Source organism: Podarcis cretensis (assembly GCF_951804945.1).
Source record: "Podarcis cretensis genome assembly, chromosome: 13".
Classification (NCBI taxonomy): domain Eukaryota; kingdom Metazoa; phylum Chordata; class Lepidosauria; order Squamata; family Lacertidae; genus Podarcis; species Podarcis cretensis.
The window spans coordinates 4,595,993-4,612,990 of NC_137182.1; the positions used below are offsets into that span (position 1 = coordinate 4,595,993).

The 16,998-nt window shown below is 46.3% G+C and overlaps 2 protein-coding genes across 5 annotated transcripts in view; one reads left to right on the forward strand and one right to left on the reverse strand.

Annotated features, from left to right (window-relative positions):
• Window positions 1-15,941, forward strand: part of LOC307201050 (uncharacterized protein) — a 136,431-nt gene extending 120,490 nt beyond the window's left edge. The window contains exons 3-5 of one of the 2 annotated variants that reach the window (XM_079950187.1): window positions 13,035-13,081; window positions 14,326-14,406; window positions 15,777-15,941. In XM_079950187.1, the coding sequence (XP_079806313.1) occupies window positions 13,035-13,081; window positions 14,326-14,406; window positions 15,777-15,860 (212 nt within the window). In that variant the 3' untranslated portion in view covers window positions 15,861-15,941. Of the gene's footprint in view, window positions 1-13,034; window positions 13,082-14,325; window positions 15,081-15,776 lie in introns of those variants that run through there. The other variant, XR_013832493.1, reaches the window with a different exon arrangement.
• LOC307201049 (uncharacterized protein) overlaps window positions 1-16,603 on the reverse strand; it is an 86,792-nt gene extending 70,189 nt beyond the window's left edge. The window contains exons 1-5 of one of the 3 annotated variants that reach the window (XM_079950186.1): window positions 15,949-16,022; window positions 15,075-15,139; window positions 12,597-13,277; window positions 9,503-9,648; window positions 8,347-8,458 (exon numbers count right to left, since the gene is read on the reverse strand). In XM_079950186.1, the coding sequence (XP_079806312.1) occupies window positions 8,347-8,407 (61 nt within the window). In that variant the 5' untranslated portion in view covers window positions 8,408-8,458; window positions 9,503-9,648; window positions 12,597-13,277; window positions 15,075-15,139; window positions 15,949-16,022. Of the gene's footprint in view, window positions 1-8,346; window positions 8,459-9,502; window positions 9,649-11,393; window positions 13,278-15,074; window positions 15,140-15,948 lie in introns of those variants that run through there. The other 2 variants (XR_013832492.1, XR_013832491.1) reach the window with 2 other exon arrangements.
• Window positions 16,604-16,998: the final 395 nt, after the last annotated feature.

Genomic DNA, 16,998 nt, shown 5'->3' on the forward strand with positions numbered 1-16,998 from the left:
CACATGAGCAGAAACACTCGATCACACCGTGTGTGTGTGTGTGTGTGCAGAAGTGGCGCCTCTACCTACAGACTTTTTGGGTTGTGGAACAAATTTAATTCGTATCTGGAGGGTCCACTGTACCTGTTTAACCTTTTTTTACAGTGGTTCCCCATTTGTTGAAAGTTCTCCCCAGAGACTCGCCGGAGGCCTTCATGATCTTTAAACACCAGGCAAAAATGTTCTTCAACCAGGCCTTGGGCTGATTAACAGTCTATGTCCTTTTAAATAAGAGGGGGGAGTTATTGGTGTGCATTATTGTTGTTCCTGTTTTTATTATGTATTTTTTTGTTTTTATTTTGTATTTTTATATTGTGAACCTAATATTGAAACATGGTGGCTAAACCATGTCGCCTTGCAGCCCTGTCATCACAGCTACGTAAATCCACCAGGACCCACTGAAAGAGGGTGGAATCCACCAGCGTACACGTTCCCCGGGGCCCTCTCAAACCTGGTGCCAGCTCTGAGTGAACTGCATCTACTATTTTAATGACTAATTGCCTGGTTTGGAGCTACCCTTGATTCCTTTTGCTTTTACCAGCCTGAATAATTTGGTCTCATCAGTAAACCAAACCATCACACAATTCACTACCTGCTCCGGATCATTTATGAACAAGTTACAGGGGACTCCACTTCTTACATCCATCCATCGTGACAGCTGTCCATTTATGCCTACTCTCTGCTTCCTGTTCTTTAAGCAAGCTATAAGGGTACAGAGGCACACCTCTTCTAATTCTATCACTGCTCCATTTACTGTGGGAGAGAGGCTTGTTATATTTATTATTATTCATCAATCCATTCACTCAATGCATTTATACTTCCACTCTTCAGCTGAAAAAGATCCCAAAGCAGCTTCTATCAACAAAAATAATGCAAGCCTTCAACTGAAAAGGCACAACACAAAAGGAAAATGGGATGGGTAGGGAAGAGGAAACCAAGCAAACTCATGCACCTCTTTCATGGTTGCAAGGTGGTCATGATGATTTTTACTATTTAATATATTGCTATTTATTTCTCAGGCTGTTAGGATTCAGCGTTGCTCAGACTGTTAACCTGAGGTCTCCTCAAATAAGGATCAAGGGCAGCTGGAACCTCCAGCAGATCTCCGTACTACCAATGAACTTCAGGAGCTATCCCTGTCCCATGACTAGAGGTCCTTACCCAGCTGCCTGGGTTCCTAGTCAGTTCTCCAACACCCAACAAGACCACCAGAACAGGAGAGCAAGCCAGGGAGGATCTGCAGAGTCACTGCCAAAGCACCTGGCTATCTGCCTGGGAAGAAGACATGCACAAGCACTTTCTGTGGATCAGGGCCTGAGAACTTCGTTGCTTAACTATCAGCTCTTATGACAGCTCCAATCTTCCAGATGTCAGCACGCAGACAATGCCCCAGAAAACATGTCATTTGTTTGGTTAAAAGGAGAAATATGTTAGGTATAACGAAAAGGAGAATTTCCTGGACGCCAAGATCCAGGTTCGGGGCAAGTACTTTTAGGTGAGAGCCCCAGCAGAGATTTAAAATCACAATATATGCAGCATAGTAAAGTGTGGAAATATAGGCAGTTAGTACTTTAAAATATCCCCTTCTAAGTTGCTTCCAAAATTCCCCACTTTCCATAGCACAGAAAGAGACCACACATTTGGTAAGTTAAAAACTGTTTACTTACAAACTCCTCAGAGGTCAGATTCATGTGCTTTTCCATACAGCAGCAAAAAAAAAAAAGACAGGCAGTTTAACTTGGATTAAAAAATTGTAAGTTTCTAAATTATTTGTATAGAATCACAAAAATAGCTTGTTTAAGCCACACATCCAGCTTAGACCTCCTTACTAGTAGGGTTCATATGGTGGAAGTGAGAGAACAAAGAGTTTGGTAGCCCTTCCTCCCAAGGTGAGGGGCAGTGTCCTGGCAGGACAGCTTACTCTATGGTCTTAACCTCTTTGTGCATTCATTAGAGTTACGCATGTTGGATATATGTGGCTGATTTATCCCACAAAACATTGGTATTAACAAACTGTAAACAGCAATAAACCAAGATGAGAGCTATCACTTTATTCCAATAATGTTTTACAAATTTTCTTGGAACTGCTGGTCCATTTTCTTCATGTCTTACACTACAAAAATCTTAACAATTGTTTTCCTCATTCAGAAAAAAAACTGCCAAAACGTGCTCCAAGAATTAGGCAGACTTTGTTGTTGTTTAGTCGTTTAGTCGTGTCCAACTCTTCGTGACCCCATGGACCAGAGAACGCCAGGCACTTCTGTCTTCCACTGCCTCCCGCAGTTTGGTCAAACTCATGCTGGTAACCTCGAAAACACTATCCAACCATCTCGTCCTCTGTCGCCCCATCTCCTTGTGCCCTCCATCTTTCCCAACATCAGGGTCTTCTCCAGGGAGTCTTCTCTTCTCATGAGGTGGCCAAAGTACTGGAGCCTCAGCTTCACAATCTGTCCTTCCAGTGAGCACTCAGGGCTGATTTCCTTAAGAATGGAGAGGTTTGATCTACTACATAGTGATAAATCTTTGATGGCATAAACAATAAATGGAGCATAAACAATAAATGGATACCATGTTGTCATGAATAAATCATCCCCCCCCCAATCCCTTGCCTAATTTGATGTGCAGGTTTTTCAGCTAAAATAATGTTCCTTGCTCATTCGATCTACTGTTTAGTGAAAAGTTCCTCCCCATCTTTCCAATGCTTATCCACCTCCATCCTTGCTGCAGCCAAGAGCAGCCTAATACATTCTTTGTGAAGTAGCTCCTTAATAATAGTGATAACAAGGCTGGGCTCTCAACTTGAGCCCTATCATTTGTCCAGGTATTTCTGAAGTACAGCGGTACCTCCGGTTACAAACTTGATTCGTTCCAGAGGTCCGTTCTTAAGCTGAAACCGTTCTTAACATGAGGTGTGCTTCTGCTAATGGGGCCTCCGTCGGTGCGCGACTTCTGCTCGCACCCAGGGGCAAAGTTCACAACAAGGGGCATCTACTTCCGGGTTAGCAGAGCTTGTTACCCAAAGAATTCGTAAGGAGGACGGTACGTAACCCAAAGTTCCACTGTAGTCAAAAATAACCCTACCGATTGTCTTCCACAGCAGGACAGTGTTACTGCATGTAGAAGAAGAAGAAGAAGAGAAGAGTTTGGATTTGATATCCCGCCTTTCACTCCCTTTAAGGAGTCTCAAAGCGGCTCACATTCTCCTTTCCCTTCCTCCCCCACAACAAACACTCTGTGAGGTGAGTGGGGCTGAGAGACTTCAGAGAAGTGTGACTGGCCCAAGGTCACCCAGCAGCTGCATGTGGAGGAGCGGAGACGCGAACCCGGTTCACCAGATTACGAGACTACCGCTCTTAACCACTACACCACACTGGTTCTCCTTCTGCCTCTGCATCCTCTTCAGGGATTTGGAGATAGAGAACTATATAATAGCTTTATTTATTTATTTATTTATTCATTTATTTATAATATTTATTATACTGCTGTATCATAAAGATATACCACAGCCGTTTACAACAATATAAAAATATGAAACCAAACGATAAAATCCTAAAAGGTTAAAAACACATAGGTAGCCATCAAAAGAGCCATTTATCTTTCATTACTTTTTAAAAATAAGCAAAAAAAATCCCTTAGTCTTACCACAACTAATTGCAAGAGCTTCATTCTTATACGTAAAGGTTAGAACATTCCTCTAATATATGTTTCAGGCCTAGCTGTGTTTGAGAGAAGAACCGCATTGTCCACATACATGAGTCTGGAGGCATTCTGGCTTCTGCAAATTTTCAGTTTATGACGTTCTGGAGAGTTAAATCAGGGAACAAGGGGAGCTAGACTACAACACTAATTCCTCTCGCAGTTGCAACAGAATTTGACAGAGGACCTCCTACACAACATCTGATTTCCATTCTACTTTCCAACTGTAATTGTTCCGTGAGATAAAACAGACTTTTATCAATTGATGCACTCTTTTGGTTGTTCTGCAACCATCCCCTAGGTGAGTGGTTTTCAACCAGTGCGCTGTGGCACGCTGGGGCGTCTTGAATGGTAGTCAGGTGCGCCATGGGCAACACTGGCCTCTGTCCCTCTTTCCTTCCTTCCCTCCTCTGATGCCCTCTCGTGTCTCTGCCACCCAAAGGCTTGCACAGCTGTGTTTTTGTAGTGGCCCAGGCTACAAGTTCTCCAGGCGAAAGCAGCCTCCGGGGCTGGCCAGGGGAGATGAGAGCTGGTTGCCGAGAGCCAAGGTGGCCTCAGAGTGAGTAAGCAAGCAGGCAAAGATTCCTGAGGAAAGGGGAGAGGAGGCTGAAGGAACCCTCCACAAGGAAGGGTCTCCGCAAAAGAGGTGAGGGGTGGGCAGCTCGGCAGGCAAGGGGAGCTCCTGAGACTCAGAGCACGTTTCCCTCCAGGGGGGCCACAGAAAGAACCCAGTTGGTCAGGGGAGCTGTGGACTCAAAAAGGTTGACAACTTCTGCCCTGGGTTATCAAATCAAAGGCTGATTTGAGACCTACCATCACTATTATCATCAATTTATTAATCACTAGTAGGGATGCGGGTGGCGCTGTAGTCTAAGCCACTGAGCCTCTTGGGCTTGCAGATCAGAAGGCCAGTGGTTCGAATCCCTGCGACTGGGTGAGCTCCGGTCGCTCTGTCCCAGCTCCTGCCAACCTAGCAGTTTGAAACCACACCAGTGCAAGTAGATAAACAGGTACCACTGTGGCGGGAAGGTAAACTGCATTTCCGTGCACTCTGGTTTCCATCACGGTGTTTCGTTGCAGCGGAAGCGGTTTAGTCATGCCGGCCGCATGACCCAGAAAGCTGTTTGTGGATAAACACCGTCTCCCTCAGCCTGAAAGCGAGATGAGCGCCGCAACCTCATAGTCACCTTTGACTTTACTTAACCATCCAAAGGTCCTTTACCTTTTACTATTAATCACAACAGCTAGTAGTCGTCAGAGTTAAGATGTGGGAATTCAAAACTTTCCAGCCTGTGGGTTGCATCCAACACGGCATGCACTAATTAACACTCACACAACCAAGTTTCCTCTTCTCTCCTTTTAAACCCTCAAAATCTTCCCCAGGTGAAGTTCCAGCCCTCTGGAGCTGATTTTGAGCTGCTAGGGAGAGGAGGGATGGGGAAATTCACTCTGCAATCCGAAGTCTCCTGACATAGCAGAACAGCAGAGCTGGATATGAGCCTCTGCCAGGATACATTAGAGAGAGAGAGAGTACAATTAAGCTTTGGCACAGGTAGGGTAGGTCTTTAAGCAGAGGCTTGACAACCATATGTCAGGAGTGCTCTGATGGTGTTTTCTGCTTGGCAGGGGGTTGGACTCGATGGCCCTTGTGGTCTCTTCCAACTCTATGATTCTATGATTCTATGATTCTATTCTATGACACCTGTGCAACTTCCTCACGTAACATCAGAGATTTGACTGGCTTGTTGGCAAAATTGTACGAATGGGGTATTGCCTAGTAGCTCTGTTCTGAGAAACTGCTAATATACCGGTACTAGAGGAATACTTGGGCTCCATGATCACTGCAGATGGTGACAGCAGTCACGAAATTAAAAGACGCCTGCTTCTTGGGAGAAAAGCAATGACAAACCTAGACAGCATCTTAAGAAGCAGAGACATCACCTTGCAGGCAAAGGTCCGTATAGTTAAAGCTATGGTTTTCCCAGTAGTGATGTATGGAAGTGAGAGCTGGACCATAAAGAAGGCTTTTGAAGCATAAAGAATTGATGCTTTTGAATTATGGTGCTGGAGGAGACTCTTGAGAGTCCCATGGACTGCAAGAAGATCAAACCTATCCATTATGAAGGAAATCAGCCCTGAGTGCTCACTGGAAGGACAGATCCTGAAGCTGAGGCTCCAAGACTTTGGCCACCTCATGAGAAGAGAAGACTCCCTGGAAAAGACCCTGATGTTGGGAAAGATGGAGGGCACAAGGAGAAGGGGACGACAGAGGACGAGATGGTTGGACAGTGTTCTCGAAGCATGAGTTTAACCAAACTGCGGGAGGCAGTGGAAAACAGGAACTGCCTGGCGTGCTCTGGTCCAGGGGGTCACGAAGAGTCGGACATGACTCAACGACTAAACAACAACAAAGGAATACAATGAATGTACTCCTCAATGGCTACTATTACCTATAATTGTGGGTCCTAAGAGTGACATTAAATTTAATGAATTGCACATCTTTCTCAATGCTGCAGCCCATCCATCAACTGCCCAAATACGGAAAACCTCAACAAACTTGGACATTAACATTATGGCATAGAAATATGTCGAAAACAGCAACTCTGGGCAAGATAACCCACCAATGGGGAACACTAAAAGGACTAAAGACACCTGATGCATTTTATGCCACAAGGCAAAGGTTTGTTCCTTAAACAAATCAAGGAAGGGCGGACCTTTCTCCAGCTTGCCTCCACATATGGGCTTCTTGACACAGAAATCTGAAAGTCTCCTTACTTTGTTGTTGATAGTGCTTTGGATTTATACACATGTAACTAACTCCCTATACAGTGGTACCTCGGCTTACATACGCTTCAGGTTACAGACTCTGCTAACCCAGAAATATTCATCATCAATCTTTATTACGGTCCAGAGACCCAACAAATCATTACAAAACAATACACAATTCATACAGCCTACCTCCAGGTTAAACAAGCATTTTGTTTAGAATATAGGGCTCATTTGATCTTGTGGTGCTTCAGGTTAAGAACAGTTTCAGGTTAAGTACAGACCTCCGGAACAAATTAAGTACTTAACCTGAGGTACCACTGTATAGCACAAAAAACATTTTGAACATTAATATGTGAAAATTTGGTATATATCCTGTTTTTTGCATGTACATCTGGTCCCCGCTTCATGTTTTGCTATAGTTTATCTATATATAAAAGCAATAAAAAAAATTTTTTTTAATAAAAAATGGAATCCAGTTGCTGTACACCTCTGATATCATTTTCCTTTCCCTCTCCCCATTCATCTCAAACTATTTCCATTTATCTCCTGTGATTTGCTTTCCCCACCTCCTTTCATACCTAACTTCTACCTGAACTGCAAACTGAAGGCTGAAGTTTGGGATGTGAGAATACTGCAAGCTTCTATTGTCCCAGACTGGCCAGAAGTACTGCCTGGCAACAGTAGCCCCAACAAGTCCATTGATTACACTGGCCAACAAAGTGCCTTTTAAATAAAAATTGCAAACACAACTGTCAGGGACTCAGCGGGAGCGCAGGGAGGAGAGGAGATGGAGAGCGAGGGGGAGCAATCCGAGGGCAGCGTAGGAGAAGATGACAGCAGCCCAATAGATTCCGTGAGCCTCTCCAGCGAATCGGAAGATTCACAGAAGGGGGCGCCGATGGGCAGGGCAAGGGGGGACCCAAGGGGGACACCCCAGAAGCAAGGGGCCAGCGGGGACTCCCAGAGCAGCAGTTGGAAATCAGGACCAGCTTCCCCACCAGAGCGTAGTGGGGGGGAGGAGTCCCAGGTATCAGAGCCCACATATGCACCACCAGCGAGAGAAGATGAGTCAGGGTTGGCCACGCCTCCATCAGAGAGCGAGGGAACGGTCAAGAGGAAAGTTGCAGGCTGGGCGCGCGCGCCAAGTTCAAATGTACAGGCGAGCGGCACAGAAGGTAGCCCGGATAGGGAACCAGGTCCTAAAGCCCGCCGGAAGGAGGGGGAAGAATCATCAGGGTCAGCGTCAGAGGAGTCCAGGAAGGATGAAACCTTAGCGGGCAGGAGGGCCCAGAGGAGAAAGGAACTTAGGAAGAGGTGGAGCAAAGCGAGAGTCTTAAACTGGTGTGGAAGGGGCGGAGACTCAGACGGGACTTCGCCGGTCTAAGGTCGAGACGTAGAGCTGCGCGCTGCGGCTTTAAAATGGAAACTGAACCTCAATAAAGACTTTTGTACATAACTACAGCCTAGCGTTGGTCCTCTGTGAGCTGGGACCTGGAGGCAGCTCTGACAACAACTCATGGGTACAAGTACAACCAACTGACCTAAAACAATGACCCATTTCCCCAAAATGCATTGGATTGCATCCAATGTTAAACCTACTCAAAGCAGACCCACCAAAATTAATGACATGACTAACTGAGGTTAATTAATTTCCATACATCTACTCTTGAGCAGAACCTAGCTGGCTACACCCCAAAATAATTGGATAAATCTTTCTGGAAAATCCACCCCAGCAAAGTCTATGGAAGAAAAAAGCACAATACATGTCATTTAACTAATTCAAAATAACCAATTTCCTCTCTTTTCTACCCCAAGGTTGGCAGAAACCACCTTCATATTTACTGCTTCCACACTGCCAATCTGTTGAACCTTCTTCTACCTGACTCCCCTCCTGATTTCTCATTTTAATGGTGGGAGGCAATTCAGTTGACTTCACTTAACCATGACTATGGCCCTATAATAAATAGGGTAAAATAAACATTTCCTATTATTTAATATAATTTTATAATATGTTATATTTTATACTATTACCAAATAAGTGTTTTCTATTGGGTATTAGGACAACTGTTGGGACTGGAGAAAAGCTCTTCTGAAACAGCTTAGGCTGCTGACTTTCTCTGGCCTTGGGGTGTTTGACAAAACCTCTCATGGTAAGATGATGTCCTGTGTGCTGTTGCTTTTATTGCAGTGAACATAAGAAGCTCAGCTTCTGTGAGAGCTTTGAGCTGATGACAGCATGCAGTTCCCTGGAGAGATCTTTAATCTTCCCTAGCAACTGCCTTTGAGAAAGCAGCACTCGGGTTCTTCACTCGCTTTATCCTTAAAGTATGTTTGGCTCTGCCTTGAGTGCTTTGCTGAGCACATGCATGGGTGCTCAATTCATTCACAGAAGCACCAAAGAAAGGGTGAAACGAACTGCTTCGGGCTTTGTCTGCAGTGAGTGTTTTTGGCAAATCTTCCTCATTGTGCTAGTACTGAAAAATAGCTTCTCTGATGGAAGCAGCAGTTTAGATGTCATACCTTTGTGTGGACCACTTAATCTGGCTCTACTCCAGCGCCACTTTTCTGCGGAGGAATTGCAGTGTGCAGACTTGGGGGTGGCGGTAGGGACAGAACACACAATTCCCCTGTCAGCAGTGTGTATTTTGTAAACAAGGGCTCTGGTTTCTGTCTGACCTTTATATTTAATTCTTACTTCACAACAGTGGTGCAACCTAATTTATTGGAGCCACACACACACACACCCCAAGACATTTTGCTGCCTGAGCGGCTACGCTGCACCATCTGATGACTAGAAGACCCCAGGATATCTTGCAACGTCACAGATGGTGCTAACATGAATCTCTTGGATCTCAAATGGGGACATCTGTAGAATTCTGAGGCAGGATATTTTAAAAGGTGGTCCCAGCATCTTCCTGCAAGGATCCCACCACCCTCTTTCACCCTGTGCATTTTTTGAGTCCATTGTTCACACTTTATTTATTTACATGCTGCTTACTTGCCAAAGTGGCTTCTAAGCAGTTGTCTGCTGAATCAGGCAGCGACCCAGATACTTGACTGTCCCGTTTGAGAAAAAGCAATGAATCCAATATACAGACAACCAGTTCACAGAGGGTGCCTCCAACTTGCTTTTGAGTTGCTCTTCTGAAAAAGGAGTATTATCATGATAGAAACAAGAACAATTCCCTGTGTTTTAAGATTCTTCGAAGTGGCCCTCTACGTTGGCAACAGAAAGGCGGATGACATAGTAAGAAGGGAAGCACAAGAGAGATGGGAGGAGCAAGCTTCCTCTGCGAATTCCACCCAAAAAAAGGAGTTCTCAACCCCCTTTCATTTCTTGTGGGAACAGGGAAACTGTCTGGGTCAAGGTGCTATTCCAATTACAGGCCTCCAAGTCAGTCCAAGGCTTAAGCAGATCATTCCAGAGCGAGAATAATAAATGCTTACTCTGAAAAGAATCATAAGAGTTGGATGTGCGGGAAATCCCACCCATTCGTCAGAATCAATTTGTCAGAGTTTCCCACCCTGATTGTTCAAGCCACAGGAACAAGCGAGGACAACAGCTTGGGGAGGACTGCGATCTTCAGTGAAGTAAACATATCCAAGAGGAAGAGGTTGAGTTTGAACCATGACTTAGTGTCTTTTTCAATTTTCCTTAAAAAATGGGTGGGGGCAGGGCAATTCAGGATAAAGGTCCATACACACACACACACACACCCTAATTTTTCTACATTGACATCCCAGTAATTGAGAAATTTAAAGAACAGATAGATACAGATGTTAGGGGATTATATTGATTAAGATTCGGATTTAGAGAAATTGTTATTATGACCACCCAGTGTTCCAACCTGATATAAGGTGTGCATAATCCTGAGGGGCCACTTTGAAGGACCTGGCACCAGGGCAGCCATCCCATCCATGAGCAGACTGGAGAGGCGATCCTGAGTCCCCCAGCCATCTCTTAATCATTGGGCCAGGGTTTCAAGGAAGGAAGAAATAAGGAGAGGGGAGAGGGCAACCTCATCTGGTACCCCTACACAAAGTTATTGCTTCATAATTTGTGTCATTCATGAAGACTATAGTCTGTTAAGATGTACAGTTTGTCAGTACAGTGGTGACTCGCAAGACGAAAATAATCCGTTCCGCGAGTCTCTTCGTCTAGCGGTTTTTTCGTCTTGCAAAGCATGGCTATTAGCGGCTTAGCGGCTTAGCGCTATTAGTGGCTTAGCGGCTTAGAAAAAGGGGGGGAAGGGAAAAACTCGCAAGACTCGCAAGACGTTTTCGTCTTGCGAAGCAAGCCCATAGGGAAATTCGTCTTGTGAAGCGCCTCGAAAAACGGAAAACCCTTTCGTCTAGCGGGTTTTTCGTCTTGCGAGGCGTTCGTCTTGCGGGGCACCACTGTAACCTGTTCTGATTTAAGCAGCTTCTTGCTGAACCCAGTTATAATAATGTGAGCAAGGAAGCAGACATTTAATCATGTTTGAAGAACTGATAATGAACATCACACAAAACCCCAGGGGTTTGTCTCTGAAATTTATAGAATACAGTATGGTTGAAAGAGAATCAAAAGATTGTGACAGCAAACAGGATTATCTGGGTGAGCTTGGGAATTGCTGGATCAGATGAGCAGGTGGGGAAAATAGATTCATAGATGTAGGTCATACGTGTGGGGTAATTAATAAAAGAATTGTCTGGATCCCTAGATCTAAAGTGTGGGGCTAAACATGCTCTCCAGCAACAGACAGCCCCCAGCAGAGATTTAAAAGTCACAAGCAGCAGCATATTGTGGGAATATAGGCTGTTAAACCTTTTAAACTTCTTGTTCTGAGTCGCTACCAGAGCTTCCCCATTTCTACCCCTCTTAGCACTGAACAGACCACACACCTTGGGAAGTTTTAAAATGCTTTACTTACAAAGTTCCAAAAGTCAGGTTCATGCATTTATCCATGCAGCAGCATATAAACACAGGCAAAAATATTGGGGTACAAAATATAGTGAAACAGCTCTAAGCACATGGTCTGAACTAATAGCGGGCAAGTTCAGGCTCAGGCACAAACTTTATCTGAGAGTTCACATGGTGAAAGAGAATGACCAAAGCAGGAAATTTAACTCCCTTCCTTCTAGGTGAGGGGCATGACCTAGCTGCGTCTAGCAATACAACTCTGTGGTCTTAATTGCTTTTTGCATTAACTAGCATTACACATGCTATAGCTACATGTGACAGCAATTTCCCACAGAACAGTGTTTGAAACTATGGAACAAGAAGCTGGAGAAGTCACAGAGAAGACTCTATCAAAGGTGACACCTCACATGTTTTAATGCTGTCAAACATTATGGGCAAGTACATATATAATCACCTAATTTAAGTCGGGCTGCTGACAAGAAGCCCCCCAGAGTCTCACAGAGTTGTGGAGAATCGTGGGGATCAGGAATGGGGTGACCTGTTTGTGAAATACAATGTCTGGCTCTTTGTTACTTGGACTATTGTGGCTTTTTGGGGGAGGCAGTGTGTGTCCAGTACAGTTTAGGCCTTTAAAGAAGACCATCAGCATTTTGAACTGGGCCCACAAACTGGTGACCAAGGCAGTTCTGTATCATAGTCTCTGGCTGGCAACCACCAACAGCTTTAGTGCTGAATTCTGAACACTTTTCAGAGATCAGATAAACTGCATGGCAGTAATAGGACCTTAAGGTTACCAAAATGACCCAGTTTACCTTCAGCTACTTTCTCACAGAAATATCAGTATGCAGTAACCTCAGCTCAAGTATTAACAGCAGGAGGGCTTTATAATTAAAAGCTTAACTCATGTTCAAAACATAACCATCTTAAGCCTGAGTGTGTTTTCATGCGGCTTAGGAAACTCCTCTCATATTTTGTGTGTGTGTGTGTGTGTGTGTGAGAGAGAGAGAGAGAGAGAGAGAGAGAGAGAGAGAGAGAGAGGTCTGAAATCTTCTAATATTTGAGTTTGGACAGGAAAATAAATTTAGACTGTGAACTAGTTTGCTTTATATTTTCATTAGGGGCTGTTTTACATTTGCAGTAGAAGGAGAAATACTGAAAGCCCTAGATCATTTGTCCAGTAACAACTTACCTCTGCCTTTGGCAGAGTCACAATTCCTGGACAGCCAGGACAACACCAGCTTTGGTGAAGATGCAAGGGCCATCCTATGTATCTCTACTCTATCTTTCTGTTGAGGTGTATATCTGTGCTTTGTTGGTTTTCAGTAACTGCCCACAAGACCTTGGTCAATGGGTTGTCTATAAACAGCAGAAACAAAAAAATTAAAGCTGATTTAACTCTCAAATGTGAAAATATTGCTAGCAGTCCAATTATTTGAATGATTCTCCCTTTCTTGTTCCAACAGGCTTTGGGGAATTGATGGCTTTTAATGAAAGGGCTGGTGCTGTGCTGTTTTTACTGTGATTATCTGTATGGTTTTAATGTATTTTGATCTATCTACATAATATATACTTTTAATTCTGACAATGTTTAATTGTTTTTAATTGTTGTTTTTTTCTTTGTTTTTAGCTCTTCTTTTATCTATCAGCTGCCTGGAGTCCCTGTCAGGGAAAAAGGTGGGGTATAAATATATAAATATATAAATATATATATTATTATTACTACTACTACTATGACGACATTTCCTTTTACGGTATAATGCATCTAGTTGCGAGCCCATTCCTTGTCTTAACCCTGTTACATTTCCTCCTTGTTGCTTGGGCTTAATTTGTGTCAGGGCTCAGCATGGATTTTCCGAATCAGCGCTCAGCCCTATAAAAGACAAAGTAAGTAAAAAGAAAAGGGGTGGTAATCAAGGCTGCAACATTTAATTAATTAATGATTTAAAGTAATCATTTTTTAAAAAATCATTGACTCAAAAAGTGTCCCTGTTAAGGGAAATACAGATTTTGCAACACAACTATATATATAAAAACTGCAGGTGGCATATACTGTCACAAAAGAGACATTCTCATTCTACTCTCACACAGAAGGAATGCCTCATAAGAAGACACATGCAGGCATCATCTAAAAACAAAGAGAACATGCTTCTTGGTTCAAAATTGTTTTGACCATATGTATATTTAGGTGACAAGGGGCGCGGGTGGCGCTGTGGGTTAAACCACAGAGCCTAGGACTTGTCGATCAGAAGGTTGGCAGTTCGAATCCTCATGACGGGGTGAGCTCCCGTTCCTCGGTCCCTGCTCCTGCCAACCTAGCAGTTTGAAAGCATGTCAAAGTGCAAGTAGATAAATAGGTACCGCTCCGGCGGGAAGGTAAACGGCGTTTCCATGCTCTGCTCTGGTCCGCCAGAAGCGGCTTAGTCATGCTGCCCACATGACCCGGAAGCTGTACGCCGGCTCCCTTGGCCAGTAAAGTGAGACGAACGCCACAACCCCAGAGTCGATCACGACTGGACCTAATGGTCAGGGGTCCCCTTTACCTTTATATTTAGGTGACAGCTCAATTACAATGTCTTTAATCAGACTGCAGTAATAGACTTAATGAGAGAAAGTGCAGTTGACGCCTGCTCCATGTGCCTTCATCCCCAAGACTCCTCATTGCCTATTCTCTATAGTTTCAGGATTCAGGGCATTATTGCCAGTCAGTGTTCATACAGTAACGTGGAACACCTGTTTGCTTTTCTCTCCCATCAACTGGGCACTGATTTATCCTCCAGAAGTCATGTTTGCTTCGTAGGATAAAGTCAACTTACAGAACACACACATACACACCTGCAACAGTCCCTATCTGTGGTTTGTTTATGTTTTCTCTTGTGCAAAGCCCAATTACTTCCCTGATACGATTACATTTTTAACAGTGGGCCTGTGCTGATCAGTCGGACAATGAAAGGCTTTCTGCAGACAAGGCTGGGGTTTCTCAAGATTTAGCAGTTACCCAGGTATGAAGAAAAAAATTAACTGTAAGAGAGAGAGCATCCACCAACCAAGGGCTGCAAATGTGCAAAGACTTTCCAGCTAGAAACTTGGGGGGGGGGGAACCTGACGAAAGCTACATGGGGCAGAATTTGGCCAGGGGAGGGGGGTTATCCAGTTTTCTGAACCAGATTCAGGAAAAAAAAACACAAACAAGGGAGAGTATTTGCACAAGAGCAATTTTTTTTTATTTTCTTCCTGCCCTCCATTAAAAAGGAACTTTCTTAGCATGGAAAAGGAGGAGATATACCCCCAAACCCTCCAAAACAGTATAGTTAGAGGAAGTCAACCACAGAGAAAGAGAAAACATTATTCAGAAGGGGTCTTACAGAGCGACTGGCTATGCTGAAAACAGAAACCTAAAGCACTAAAGTTCTGAGCCAATCACAAGGGGATTTCCTGCTCTTCCCCCTCCACCAAAGTTGTATGATGGGTTGGCACCCAAGTTAGGCACTCACACCTACTTAATGCCCAGGGGGCGTGGGGGTGTTTGAACTGCCCCTGCCCCCCTGCACAGGACAGCTCAAGGTTAGGCCACCCCACCCTTATTGCAGTCCCAGGTCCCTTCTCTCACTCATCACGTTGAAGGAGAACGGCCCCCTCCCACATGACTTCTCCTGGCCCTCCAACTTGCCTTTCATTCAGAGTGTGGCTGGCAATCAGCGACAGAAGTTGTGGGGAATGGTCTCTCTTCTGGGCCTGCAGGAAAAACAGCTGAAGATTAATCCGCACACACCAAGGAACCTTCCAGCCATGGCACCCCTGGAGGAAATGCAGGTTTTTACTGCAGCTACTATGATGTCCAGCAGTAGAGGGCAGCATGGAGTCACTGGCCCCGGAGCCACCTAGGAACAAATTTTTTTTGGGGGGGGGGGAGTGTGTGGTGTGCCCATCTGGAAAATGGCAACAATATTCCATTTGACATGGTGATAAAAAAGAACCACACACGCCCCCCCAAAAACCCACTGCAAAGAATTACAGCTTTTGCTCCACTGGCTCATGGAACTTATCTGGTCATCTGTCTGATCAGAAGATTGCTTTTAAATAAATGAAAGAAAAGCATGTCTGCATCTGCGGAAAGGCTTACACCAAGGTGAGGAACTGCATGAGCAAACAGGGGAAGCCACCCATCTGCAACTTTTATCAGCTGCAAGGGGTCTCAAAAGCTGGAATCTTATGGAATGTAACGAAGATTCCTGTGATGCATATGGACTTATGCATATGCACTGCAGCAACCCCAGTGCAACTGGACCCTACATTTTTAAATGCATACATGTGCATATTTCACTATTAGCATGTTAAAGGTGTATTCACACGTTTTGCTTTTCTCCTCCAGGGCTGTCAGTACCAGGATATGGGAAGACTGTTTGGTTTGCAGCAAGGACCGGAGAAAAACCATTCAGTCACTTACAACAAGTAAACAAGTCCCACTGAACTGGTGGGGACTTACTTTCAAGTAAATACCGCATAGGATGCTGCCCTAGAGCTACAATCCTGTACACACTTACCTGAGAGCAAATCCAATAGAAGTCAGTGGGGCTTACTTCCGAGTAAACACAGGTAGGGTCGGGCTGCAATTCTACGGGTATTTATTAGGGAGGCAATCCCCTATGGCTTCAGGGAGGCTTTCTCCTGCGTGCACGTGCACGGCACATCCTCAGGTCTCCACCGATCGCGGATCTGCCGTTCCAGCGCTGCCCCCAGATGCGCCCGAGCAAGGGGCCGGAGGGGGCCGGAGGGGGCCGGGGCGCCGGCCACTGCCAGGAGGTTGTCCGGTCCCGCTCCAGATGTCTGGGCTCGGCGGCTTCGCTCCGGGCAAGGAGCGGCCCCCAGCTTCGCGGCTCCGGGCGGAGTCCCCGCCCCGGCAGGGAGATCCCCGTCCGCTCGCCATTGCGTCAGGCTGGCCCGGGGCAGCCCCGGCGGCTCCGCCCTCCCCCGCCCGCCCGCCCGCGCGGGGAATCCCTGCTCCGGCTCTCGCCCCGGGGGCAGAGGCTCCGGCTCGGCATTTTCCTCTCCCCGCCCCGGAAAAGCGGCGGCGGCGGCGGCGGCGGCGCGCTATAAATACTTCCCGCCCGCGCTATCTTTGGCTCGCTCCCGAAATAGCTCTCCCTTGCGCGCGGGCGGAGCAGCAGCCGGGCGCCCGCCCGCCCACCGCGGGGGCCAGGCCGGAGCGGCGCAGCCGTCGCCCGCCGCCTCGGGACCCGCCCGGCGCGCCCCCGGCCCCGCCGCGCGCAACCGGCTCCGCGGGGGCTAAATTTAGCCTGGCCGCTTGCGTCAATCACGCGCCTTCCTCTGCGTCAAGGCTCCTCGGCCCCGCCCCGCCTGGCCGGGAGCCCGCCGCGTCCGGGGCTGGGATTGGGCGCGGGGTCACGAGCGCCGGGGCCGCGCGCTGACGTCCCCGCGCCCATTGGCTCCCGGACGGGGCTCCCTCGGTGGACGGGGGGGGGGCCGGGGGGGGCTGCGCGCTGGCCAGGTCCCATTCCGCCTCTGCGCTGCGCCGCGCGACGGAGCTGCCCCCGGCCGGAGAAACAGGTGCGCACGGAAGTGCCCGGGCAGAT